The 13,116-nt window shown below is 49.1% G+C and overlaps 1 protein-coding gene across 5 annotated transcripts in view; it reads left to right on the top strand.

The window, feature by feature from the left end:
• Nucleotides 1-13,116, top strand: part of DNM3 (dynamin 3) — a 952,228-nt gene that overhangs the window by 153,490 nt on the left and 785,622 nt on the right. For all 5 annotated transcript variants that reach the window (XM_063939984.1, XM_063939983.1, XM_063939985.1 and 2 more), the window contains exon 5: nucleotides 3,929-4,027. In XM_063939984.1, the coding sequence (XP_063796054.1) occupies nucleotides 3,929-4,027 (99 nt within the window). The remainder of the gene's footprint in view (nucleotides 1-3,928; nucleotides 4,028-13,116) is intronic.

Genomic DNA, 13,116 nt, shown 5'->3' with positions numbered 1-13,116 from the left:
CAGGCATTACGGTGTGTTGTATACTATATCACGGGCATTGTGGTATAATGTCTCAGGATCATTGTGGTGTGTGTCATACTGTGTCACAGACATTGTATGTGCTATAATGTATCAGGTAAATTGCAGTGTGTAGCATAATGTATAACGGGCATTGCGATTCCTGTCATAATGTGTCACAGGCATTACGGTGTGTGGCATAATGTGTCTGGGGCATTACAGTGTGTGCATATTGTGTCATGTGCATTATTGTGTGTGGAATAATGTCTAAGGGCCATTGCAGTATGTAGAATAATGTATACTGGGCATTACTATAAGGAGGAAAAATGACAAATAATGTAAGGGGCATGAATCAGGATTATTTTTCTTTCCTGTGGTGGCTAACGTCTGGGCGTGCAGGTTGCAAAACTGGGGTATAAGGTAGTCTTTTCCTGCATTGCCACGCCCTCCACGCAAAGCCACGCCCATTTCGACAAAGCCACACACCCTGTTTGCCGGCGCGCGCCGCAGGCGCGCAAATTTTTCTACCTTTGCTAGTGCCAATTACGGGGGGTATGGGGGGGGGGGGGGGGGGCGCCGAAGGATTTTTTTGGCTTGGGGGAGAAAAAATTCTAGTTACGCCACTGGTTGCCAGATTGTAATTCAGATGTGTACTAAGGCCCTCATTCCGAGTTGATCGGTCGCAAGGCGAATTTAGCAGAGTTACACACGCTAAGCCGCCGCCTACTGGGAGTGTATCTTAGCTTCTTAAAATTGCGACCGATGTATTCGCAATATTGCGATTACTAACTACTTAGCAGTTTCAGAGTAGCTCCAGACTTACTCTGCCTGTGCGATCAGTTCAGTGCTTGTCGTTCCTGGTTGACGTCACAAACACACCCAGCATTCGCCCAGGCACTCCCACCGTTTCCCCGGCCACTCCTGCGTTTTTTCCGGAAACGGTAGCGTTTTCAGCCACACGCCCCTGAAACGCCGTGTTTCCGCCCAGTAACACCCATTTCCTGTCAATCACATTACGATCGCCGGAGCGAAGAAAAAGCCGTGAGTAAAAATACTATCTTCATAGTAAAGTTACTTGGCGCAGTCGCAGTGCGAACATTGCGCATGCGTACTAAGCGGATTTTCACTGCGATGCGATGAAAAATACCGAGCGAACAACTCGGAATGAGTGCCTAAGTTTGGTGTAAATTGCTCCAGGCCTTCCACAGTTATGCTGTCTGCTGACATACTCTGTGCTGCTTTCCCATCCCTAGGGATTCTAGGGGTGTCTTCTCCCTACAGTGTTTGTTTCCAGATTGTAAGGCATATGTATACCAATTTTTGAGTACATTGCTCCAGCAATTCTGGAGTTATGCTGTCTCCTAATATACTCTGCGCTGCGCTCTCTCCCCCCCCCAAGAGGTGCTAGGGATTTCTAATTGTTTTAGTTGCCTCTGCCGTGTTTTAATATGCTCGTATGTAAAATTTCACGATCTTCGCTTGTAAACTGTGGATTTGTATTGAAAGACAGAAGGACAGATTTTCGCTTTTATAGAGGAGTGCCTTTTTGCTAGTTGCTCTAGAAATTAGATTTAGGCTGTCCTGAACATTCCTCACAATGCATGTTTAATGGGCAAATTAAACTGATGCATGGCTGCGTTTCATTTCCTGGGTCAATATGTAGAAGTCCAAACTAGAAAAGGTGCTCTCTTATAATATGAAACAATACATGGCTTAATTATACTGTAAATGTATACATTAGGATTAGTTTCTTTGATTTTCTAAGATACATTATTCACAGACTGGATTAAGTTATTTTAAGAAAAGACCTAAAAAATTAAAGGAAGTATTTGGAAACTATTTTAAATATTTGCCAGCACTTATGAAGTTATATTGTTCGCTTGGTTAAAATGCTTTGAGAAACATAACAACTGTGTCGGGATACTGCCATCGAAATTCTGGTTTCAGCATAGTCACTGCCGACAAAGTCAGTGACAACCGCGTGACTGCTTACTGTACGTCAAATCCTAAATGGAATATAGTAACTAAGCCGAAACTGCAGAAAAATTACGGGCAGCTGGTACTAAACTCCAATTGTCTTTAATAGAAGCCACTTAATAAATATGAGTTTCATAGTGGAGGAAGCCTAGGAAACAAATATTCAGTGTTAGAGGGGGCTATAAATCTCTCCGAACAGGTAATAGAGGTGCAGTAATAGTTGATGAAATAGTCAGGCCATCCTAGAAATTAAAGTGAGCCAAAGTGAGATGTATTTGAACATTGGGGCACACCACTCATAATAGGTGGTAGTCCGGTGGGCGTCCTTCTACTAATAACAGCAGATGATGCAGAATTCCGGACCCTGGGTCCTGTGCAATAACGGTGTATAGCTCGGCCTGTGGTGTGCTACGTTTATGATGCGGTGGATGCTGTATGGTACAGTGTTGGATAAGCGCATAGAGGTCACCTGATGGGTATGGACCAGAATGTAGAGATGATCATGGCATTTGTGGAATTTACATCTGCTGATGTGGTGATGACATAATTAACGATTAACGCTCATTAATCGTTGGTGCCGGGTCGCTTATTCATGCAGGCCAATATGGACAATCTTGTCCATATTAGCATGCACTGCTATGGAGCTGGGTAACGGGTGGAGTGAAGAGACTTCACGCCCCCTGTCACCTCCCCCTGCCACCGAATCGCCCGTCGGCCGTATCCGCCGTCAGGGCCGCCATCGGAAATTCTGGGGCTTGGGACTTGCAAAATCGTCAGCCCCCCCCCCCACTTTCCTAAAAAATAAATAAAACATAATATATATATATATATATATATATATATATATATCTAAAAACCATACAAACCAAACAAAATAAATATATACACAAACACACACACACACACACACACACACACACACACACACACACACACACTTTCTCTCTCCCACTCACTCTCCCTCAACTTACCTATCACAGGCTGGCCTGGTCCCGTGTAGCTCCACCCTCTCTGTTTTGTGTAGCTCCGCCCCCTTTTCATGACCGAGATCTGGCACTGTCACAGGAGAGGGGAGAGTACGCTACAAGCTTCTATTGAAAAGTGTCTGCTAAAATGGCCGCCGCCTCAGAGGAAATAGTTATTAAAGATACTAGAGGAGCCTCCTCTAGTATCTTTAATAACTGTCTCCTCTGAGGTGGCGGCCATTTCTGGAGGGATGTTTACAATAGAAGCTTGCAGCGTCCTCTCCCCCTCCTTTGACAGTGCCAGAACTCGGTAATGAAAAGTGATCGGAGCATCGCGGCGGCGGGCGGCGGCATGAGCTGGCCGGGCCCACTCCTCTCTGTCAGAGAGGCCGGGCCCGGGTCATCTGTGCCCGCAGCACCCCGCTGATGGCGGGCCTGTCCGCCGGCATCAGCTTGGCGGCGGGTCACCGAGTGTGTAGGGCCCATTAGCTTTTCTTGGTTTTTCAACATTTCAGTGAGTCAAGTATGGTTGTTATATGCATCTCAGATAGTAACCTGGGATAGAGCCGGGGATGTAGAGATTTGTAAGATACTATCGATGTTTGAGCTGTCAAAAGAAGTTATATGTTCTAACTAGTATTACGGACCCGTTGTTCACCGGATCGCTATTTGCTATGTTCGGTGTTGCCAGTCACACTCTCTTGCCCTCTTTTATCCCGTTCCTCACTCCCTTCCTCTCTGTCTCTGCCCCCTCTTTACCTGTCCCTCTCCATCTCTACTTCCCTCTTCGCAACTTTTCTGTCTGTCCCCAGACTTTCCCTAAATAATAGTAAATGTGCGATTTAGCCCCTGAAACACATTGATTTTAGATTGAATAAAACCAGTCTAAACTGACCTTTAAGAAATTTGCCCCTTTGTGTACAGTTTACAGGAAAATACAAAAAGGCAACTGATTTGTACTGATTAAACGCTTACTATGGTTTGCTTAGGTCTCAGAACGATTGGTGTAATCACAAAACTGGACCTCATGGATGATGGAACTGATGCCCGGGAGATTTTGGAGAACAAGCTGCTTCCACTGTGCAGAGGTATTATAATTATTATTCAGATCCCAGCTCTGTGAGCCGGCTGCTGGAAGGGATTCTGGGAAATGCTGATTAACCCGGAGAAAGGTGGGGGGCGCATTCCTTGCTGGTGAAAGGTATATACTCATGCCAATCTGTGGCACTGAATGATCCTCATTCTTTACAAGTATTTTGGCTTTTTACTGTGATACAGTATGTCAAAAGTTGTGAAACGCAGTCCTCAAGGCACCCCAAGGCATTGGCGTTTCTATAATGGGTGCGATGCACACGGGCCCCTGGGTCAGGGGGTGGGGCCCACACCGCACCTATTGCACCCATTTTAATACTTACCTTTCCGGAGTCCAGCGCCGGGAGCTGTGATCGCGCCGGAAATCACAGCCAAAATGGCCACCGCGCATGCAGAGGAGGGGGCCCACCCGGAGGTGCACACGAGACCACTCCTCTGTAGAAACGCCCCTGCTCCAAGGTATACCCATGACTCAGCACAGATGGTTAAATCAAATTTCCTGAGGTGCTGATTAAGTCACCTGTGGCCAAGCATGGATACATTTAAAACCTGGACCGTTTCGGTGCCTTGAGTAAAGCATTTGGGAACCACTGCAAGTATATGATTTGCAAGATAACCCATGTAAATTGGTGTAATTGTTTTTGAGATGTTATTTTAATACAGGCTGAGAGTCTGGGATTATTTGAATACTAATATTATGGACCAAGCATATGCAGATAGTGGAGGGGTCGGAGGATATGTTTTGAGATAAGTGAAGAGATGTATGTTGATGTAGTTTCCATGAAAATGATGTGGATTCTCCTGTGTAGCTTACCGTATATACTCGAGTATAAGCCGACTTTTTCAGCACTTTTTTTTGTGCTGAAAAAGCCCCCTCGGCTAATACTCGAGTCAATGCAGGGAGAGCAGTGTGACAGGGAGACCAGTGTGAAGGAGGGACACGGAGCGCACAGCGCGCCTCTCCTGTGTCCCTCCTGCATCTCCGGCGGCAGCGGCGGGTCTTTTAAAGGAAGTACCCGTTCGTGAGCTCTGATTGGCTCACGAACCGGCACTTCCTTTAATATACCCGCCGCGGCCACCGGAGATGCAGGAGGGACACAGGAGAGTCGCGCGCTGTGCGCACCGTGTCCCTCCTTCAGAAGACAGCGCGGGAGCGACGGAGGGTAAGTAACAGGCACTGGGGGGAACATATTTGGCACTGGGGGGGGGGGGGGACATGTGGCACTGAGGGGACTTATCTGGCACTATGAGGGGGCATATCTGACAGCATGAGGGCACATCAGGCACTGTGGGGCATATCTGGCAGTATGAGGGCACATCTGGCACTGAGGGCTGTGTACGGCTAGAGCTGCATTTCCCACCCTAGGCTTATACTCGAGTCAATAAGTTTTCCCAGGTTTTTGTGTTAAAATTAGGTGCCTCGGCTTATATTCGGGTCGACTTATACTCGAGTATATACGGTACATCAAGATAAGGAGTACACATAGAAAAACAAAAGAGAGACAAGGGCGCCTCCCAGTGCAGCACAGCTGTAATAATTAACCAAAAGTGAACAAACTCAAGAAAACAGTGTATTTGCCTCGTACCAAATAATGATAAAGAATCAACCTTTCTGGTTAAGTGAACAAGTATTCAGACATCAGGAAATCCAAATCACATCTTTTTCATTGTTTATTTCAGAATATGTATTTTCTATAAGAAATAGAAAAAATAACATAGCATAATCCTGTTATAACAGAATTATGCTATCTGATAAAGATGGCCAGTCAGCAAACGGCTTCCAATGAATTTCATCAATGTCACTGGATTAGAGACTGTCTGATTTATTCTACTCTATGGGTTTAAGGGCCTAATTCAGACTTGATTGTAGATGTGCGAAAAAAACGCACATCTACGATCAATAACTCTGATATAGAAACATAGAATTTGACGGCAGATAATAACCACTTGGCCCATCTAGTCTGCCCCTTTTTTTTATCCTTTAGATAATCTCAACCATTTTTGAACCTAAATTCTTTGTAAGGAATTTCATATGCCTATCCCAAGCATGTTTAAATTGCTCTACAGTCTTAGCCTCTACCACCTCTGATGGGAGGCTATTCCACTTATCCACTACCCTTTCTGTGAAGTAATTTTTCCTTATATTTCCCCTGAGGCCGTACCAATGACCTATACAGTGGCATTATTACTTCTTTCTCTTACGTCCTAGAGGATGCTGGGGACTCCATACGGACCATGGGGTATAGACAGCTCCGCAGGAGACCTGGGCACTGTAAAGACTTCAGAATGGGTGTGCACTGGCTCCTCCCTCTATGCCCCTCCTCCAGACCTCAGTTAGTTCCTGTGCCCAGTGGAGACTGGATGCACTGCAGGGGAGCTCTCCTTAGTTTCTCTGAAAAGACTTTTGTTAGGTTTTTTTATTTTCAGGGAGCACTGCTGGCAACAGGCTCCCTGCATCGTGGGACTGAGGGGAGAGAAGCAGACCTACTTAAATGATAGGCTCTGCTTCTTAGGCTACTGGACACCATTAGCTCCAGAGGGTCGGAACGCAGGTCTCACCCTCGCCGTTCGTCCCGGAGCCGCGCCGCCGACCTCCTCACAGAGCCGGAAGATAGAAGCCGGGTGAGTATAAGAAGAAAGAAGACTTCAAAGGCGGCAGAAGACTTCAGATCTTCACTGAGGTAATGCGCAGCGGTAACGCTGCGCGCCATTGCTCACACACACACACACACACACACACACACACACACACACACACACACACACACACACACAGGCACAGCATGGGTGCAGGGCGCAGGGGGGGCGCCCTGGGCAGCAATAAACACCTCAATTTAATCTGGCAGCAAGTTTAGATACTACAGGGGCAGTATGTTATAAAACCCCCGCCAGTATAAAGATATGAGCCGGACCGAAGCCCGCTGTCGAGGGGGCGGGGCTTGATCCTCCAGCACTAACCAGCGCCATTTTCTCCACAGCATGCTGCAGAGAGCCTGCTCCCGGACTCTCCCCTGCTGCACACAGTAACGGGGCAAAAACGAGGGGGGGGGGGGGGGGGCACATTATTTAGTGCAAATATTATATGTTATAAGCGCTATTTAGACTGGGACTTTTGTTTTCAGTATATTGTGGCGCTGGGTGTGTGCTGGCATACTCTCTCTCTGTCTCTCCAAAGGGCCTTATTGTGGGTCAGTTATCCCAGTGTGTGTGGGGGTGTCAGTACGTGTGTGTCGACATGTCTGAAGCGGAAGGCTTGTTTAGGGAGGATGCAGAGCAGATGGTGATCGTATCTCCGTCGGCACAGCTGACACCGGATTGGGTGGACATGTGGAATGTTTTAAATGCTGATGTGAATCTATTACATAAGAGATTGGACGAAGCAGTGTCCAGGGACAGAGCAGGGAGTCAATCCATGGCTTTGACTGTGTCACAAAACCCATCAGGGTCACATAAACGTCCCCTTTCCTAGATAGCAGACACTGATACCGACACGGATTCCGACTCCAGTGTCGACTATGATGATGCACGGTTGCACCCAAGAGTGGCCAAGAGTATTCAATGTGTGATTATTGCAATAAAAGTTGTTTTGAATATCACGGAGGACCCCTCTGTCCCAGACACAAGGGTCTGCATGGTTAAGGAAAAGAAACCTGAGGTAACGTTTCCCCCATCTCATGAGCTGAACGCTTTATTTGAAAAGGCTTGGGAAACTCCTGACAAGAGACTGCAGGTTCCCAAGAGCATTATTATGGCGTATCCTTTCTCCGCGAAGGACAGGTTACGGTGGAAATCCTCGCCCACGGTGGACAAGGCCTTGACGCGCTTGTCCAAGAAGGTTGCACTACCGTGCCCGGACACGGCAGCCCTCAAGGATGCTGCGGATCGCAGACAGGAAACTACCTTAAAATCAATTTATGCGACTACGGGTGCCCTGCTCAGACCGGCAGTGGCGTTGGCATGGGTGGGTAGCGCTATTGCAACGTGGGCAGATAACTTGTCATCTGACATAGACACCCTAGATAAAGATAGTATTTTGTTGACCTTGGGTCACATTAAAGACGCAGCCTTATATATGAGAGAGGCTGCGAGAGATATTGGGCTGTTGGGTTCAAGAGCCAATGCCATGGCAGTTTCTGCTAGAAGGTCCCTGTGAACCCGTCAGTGGAGACGTGATGCGGATTCAAAGAGACATATGGAGGCTTTGCCTTACAAAGGTGAAGTGTTATTTGGGGACGGCCTCGCGGATCTGGTTTCCACGGCTACCGCGGATAAGTCTTCTTTTTTGCCTTAAGTTCCCCCACTGCAAAAGTAAACACCTCAATTCCAGATGCAGTCCTTTCGGGCGCATAAGTTCAAAAAGGGTCGGGGCTCTTCCTTCCTCGCCAGAGGTAGAGGGAAAAGAACTCCAGCTACGGCTAGTTCCCAGGAACAAAAGTCCTCCCCGGCCTCTACAAAATCCACCGCATGACGCCGGGGCTCCGCTGCGGGAGTCCGCACCGGTGGGGGCACGTCTTCGGCTCTTCAGCCAAGTCTGGGTTCAGTCGGACTTGGATCCTTGGGTGGTCGATATAGTATCCCAAGGCTACAAACTGGAGTTCGAAGATGTGCCTCCACGCCGATTTTTCAAATCGGCCTTGCCAGCTTCCCCCCAGAGAGGGAAATAGTTTCAGCTGCCATACAAAAGCTGTGTCAACAGCAGGTGATTATCAAGGTTCCCCTAGTGCAACAGGGGAAAGGGTTTTATTCAACCCTATTTGTAGTCCCGAAGCCGGATGGCTCGGGCAGACCAATTCTGGATCTAAAATCCCTGAACCTATATTGAAAAAGGTTCAAATCCAAGATGGAATTTCTCCGGGCAGTGATCTCCAGCCTGGAAGGGGGGGATTTTATGGTGTCACTGAACATAAAGGATACATACCTTCATGTCCCCATTTCTCTTACGTCCTAGAGGATGCTGGGGACTCCAAAAGGACCATGGGGTATAGACGGGATCCGCAGGAGCTTGGGCACACTAAAAAGACTTAAGACTGGGTGTGAACTGGCTCCTCCCTCTATGCCCCTCCTCCAGACCTCAGTTAGACTTTGTGCCCAGGAGTGACTGGATGCACACTAGGGGAGCTCTCCTGAGTTTCTCTAGGAAAAGATTTTTTGTTAGGTTTTTTATTTTCAGGGAGCCCTGCTGGCTACAGGCTCCCTGCAGCGTGGGAGTGAGGGGAGAGAAGCAGACCTACTTCTGTGAGTTTCAAGGCTCTGCTTCTCGGCTACTGGACACCATTAGCTCCAGAGGGTTCGATCACTTGGTGCGCCTAGCTGCTTGTTCCCGGAGCCACGCCGTCACCCCGTCACAGAAGCCAGAAATCAGAAGTCAGGTGAGTATGAGAAGAACAGAAGACTTCAGGACGGCAGAAGACTTCAGTGACGGAAGGTAAAGCACAGCGGTAACGCTGTGCTCCATGCTCCCACACACACATCACCAACGCTTGTCACTGGGTGCAGGGCGCTGGGGGGCATGTTACTGAGGTTACTGAGCCGGCAAAAAATCGTAGGTGTCGAGGCACTTTATTACAGACCCCCGCCGGGCATTTTTTGTATGTTAAAATTTGGCGGGCCGAAGCCGCCGGGAAGGGGGCGGAGCTTCGGTCCGTGGCTCACTCGCGCGCCATTTTCTCCCTACACAGCACCGAGGGAGAGACGCTGCCGGGATCTCCACGTTTTCTGCAAGTATAAGGGGCATCTCCAGTGGGGAGCCGCTGTGGGGTACCAGTTGTGAACTATAAGGCAGCGCTGGGTACACTTAATCTTCTGTGTCCCAATACAGGCGCTGGGGTGTGAGCTGGCATACTCCCTCTGTCTCCTCTTCTGGGCTGAATTGTGGGCCTGTCACCTTGCTGGGACGGTTCTGGGTGTTGTGGGTGTCGGTACTGCATGTCGACATGTCGGAACCTGAATGTTATTCACCAGAGGAGGTTATAGGAGGTGGGGATGCGGGGCTAGAGCTAGCACTGTCGACGCAGCCGACTCCTGATTTACTAGCACTCCTTAGTACAATAAATTCCAATGTAGCTTCTTTATCTAAGAGGTTAGATAAGTCTGAGTCACAGACCCAGGTGTGGAAGAAATCTGTGGAGGAGGCTTTATCTCAGGTACAGACCCCATCCGGGTCCCATAAGAGGCCTTTTACTCAGGTGGGGGATACGGATACCGACACGGACTCCGAGGTCGATTTCACTGAGGCGGCGTTACATCCACGTTTGGTTAAGAGTATTCAGTACATGATTGTGGCTGTAAAGGATGTGTTGCAGATTCTGATGAACCTGCGGTGCAGGAAACAAGGATTTGCTTATTCAAGGGGAAGAAACCTGAGGTAAAGTTTCCCCCCTCTCATGAAATGAATACTCTTTGTGAAAAGGCTTGGGAATCGCCGGATAAGAAGTGGCAGATTCCCAAGAGGATTTTTATGGCGTATCCTTTTCCCTCTGATGACAGGAAAAATGGGAGACATCTCCAACCGTTGATAATGCTCTATCCCGTTTGTCTAAGAAGGTGGCGCTTCCGTCTCCTGACACGGCAGCTCTCAAGGATCCGGCGGATCGCAAGTTGGAAGTCTGAAGTCCATTTTCGCTAATACGGGTGCATTGCTCAGACCTGCTGTGGCGTCGGTATGGGTGAGTAGTGCTATTGCTAAATGGGCGGAGAATTTAGCTAGTGACATGGATACTCTTGATAAAGGTAATGTCCTTCTAACTCTCGGTTATATTAAGGACGCTGCAGATTACCTGAAGGACGCGGCAAGGGACGTCTGTCTCTTGGGATCAAGGACCAATGCCATGTCGATATCTGCCAGGAGGGCCTTGTGGATCCATCAATGGAATGCTGATGCCGACTCCAAGAGGTCTATGGAAGCTCTACCCTTTAAAGGTACGGTCTTGTTTGGGGACGGCCTGGCGGACCTAGTCTCGACCGCGACTGCGGGTAAGTCCTCTTTTCTTCCTTATGTTCCCACACAACAGAAAAAGGCACCACATCAGCAAATGCAGTCCTTTCGTCACAATAAATACAGGCGTGGCAAGGATTCGTCTTTCCTCGCCTCAAAGGGTAGAGGACGGGGAAGAAAAATTCCTGCAACCTCAGGTGCACAGGACCAGAAGTCCTCCCCGGCTGCTACCAAGTCCCTTGCATGACGCTGGGGCTTCCCTGGGGGAGTCCGGACCGGTGGGGGGCCGTCTTCAGGTATTCAGCCAGGTCTGGATTCAATCAGACCTGGATCCTTGGGTGTTAGAATTAGTGTCTCAGGGATACAAACTGGAGTTTCAGGAGATGCCCCCTCACCGGTTCTTCATTTCGGCATTACCGGTGGTTTTTACGGACAGGGAGGTGGTCCGGGCAGCCATTCTACAATTGTGTCTACAGAGGGTCATTGTTCCCGTCCCTCCGTCCCAGCGGGGGGAGGGGTTCTACTCGAGCCTCTTTGTGGTACCGAAACCGGACGGTTCGGTCAGACCAATTCTAAATCTAAAATCCCTCAATCCATACTTGAAATTTTTCAAGTTCAAGATGGAATCCCTTCGAGCGGTGATTGTCAGCCTGTAGGGGGGGGGGGGGGGGATTTTATGGCGTCAGTCGACATAAAGGATGCCTACTTACATGTGCCGATATATCCTCCGCATCAGGCTTTCCTCAGGTTTGCAATACAGGATTCTCATTACCAATTTCAGACGTTGCCGTTTGGGCTTTCCACGGCTCCGAGGATTTTCACCAAGGTCATGGCGGAAATGATGGTTCTTCTTCGCAAACAAGGGGTTTCACTTATCCCGTACTTGGACGATCTCCTGATAAAGGCGAGGTCCAAGGAACGATTGCTGACAAGTGTAGAGTTGTCTCTATCGGTTCTGCGACAACACGGATGGGTCCTCAAATTTCCGAAATCCCAGTTGATTCCGACCACTCGGCTTCCTTTTCTGGGCATGATTCTGGACACGGAGTTACAGAAGGTATTCCTTCCAGAAGAAAAGGCTCTGGAATTGCAGACGATGGTCAGAGAACTTCTGAAGCCGACGAGTGTGTCGATCCATCATTGTACTCGGGTTCTGGGGAAGATGGTTGCGGCGTACGAAGCCATTCCATACGGCAGATTTCACGCGTGCGTGTTTCAGTGGGACTTGCTGAGCAAATGGTCTGGGTCTCATCTACACATTCACCGGAAGATAAGTCTATCTCCCAGAGCCAGAATTTCTCTCCTGTGGTGGCTACAAGCTCATCACCTCCTGGGGGGACGCCGATTCGGTATCCAGGATTGGGTACTTCTGACAACAGATGTAAGTCTCCGGGGCTGGGGCGCAGTCACCCAAGGAAGAAATTTCCAGGGAAAATGGTCGCTCCAGGAAGCCTGTCTCCACATAAATGTTCTAGAATTAAGAGCCATTTACAACGGCCTGCTCCAAGCAAGAAGTCTTCTTCAGGGTCGACCGGTCCTGGTACAGTTAGACAACATCACAGCGGTGGCCCATATAAACCGGCAAGGCGGAACAAGGAGCAGAGCAGCAATGGCGGAGGCCACAAAGATACTTTGCTGGGCAGAACAACACGTCAGCGCACTGTCAGCAGTTTTCCTACCGGGGGTGGACAACTGGGAAGCGGCTTTCCTCAGCAGACACGACCTCCATCCGGGAGAGTGGGCTCTGCACCAAGAGGTATTTGCAGAAGTGACAAGACGCTGGGGAATTCCGTTGATAGACATGATGGCGTCTCGGCTCAACAAGAAGCTCCCGAGGTATTGTTCCAGGTCAAGGGACCCACAAGCCACGGAGGTGGACGCCCTGGGGTCTCCGTGGGTCTTCCAGTCAGTGTAGGTGTTCCCTCCTCTTCCTCTCATTCCAAAGGTGCTGGGGATCATTCGTCGAGCAAGGGTTCAGGCGATTCTCGTCGTCCCAGACTGGCCAAGAAGGGCCTGGTACCCGGATCTTCAGGACTTACTGGTGGAAGATCCTTGGCCGCTTCCTCTAAGAGAGGATCTGTTGTTACAGGGTCCATGCGTGTTTCCGGACTTACCGCGGCTGCGTTTGACGGCATGGAGGTTGAGCGCCAG

This window comes from Pseudophryne corroboree, chromosome 9, assembly GCF_028390025.1.
Source record: "Pseudophryne corroboree isolate aPseCor3 chromosome 9, aPseCor3.hap2, whole genome shotgun sequence".
Lineage (NCBI taxonomy): Eukaryota > Metazoa > Chordata > Amphibia > Anura > Myobatrachidae > Pseudophryne > Pseudophryne corroboree.
This window is presented reverse-complemented; position numbering and strand designations above follow the sequence as displayed.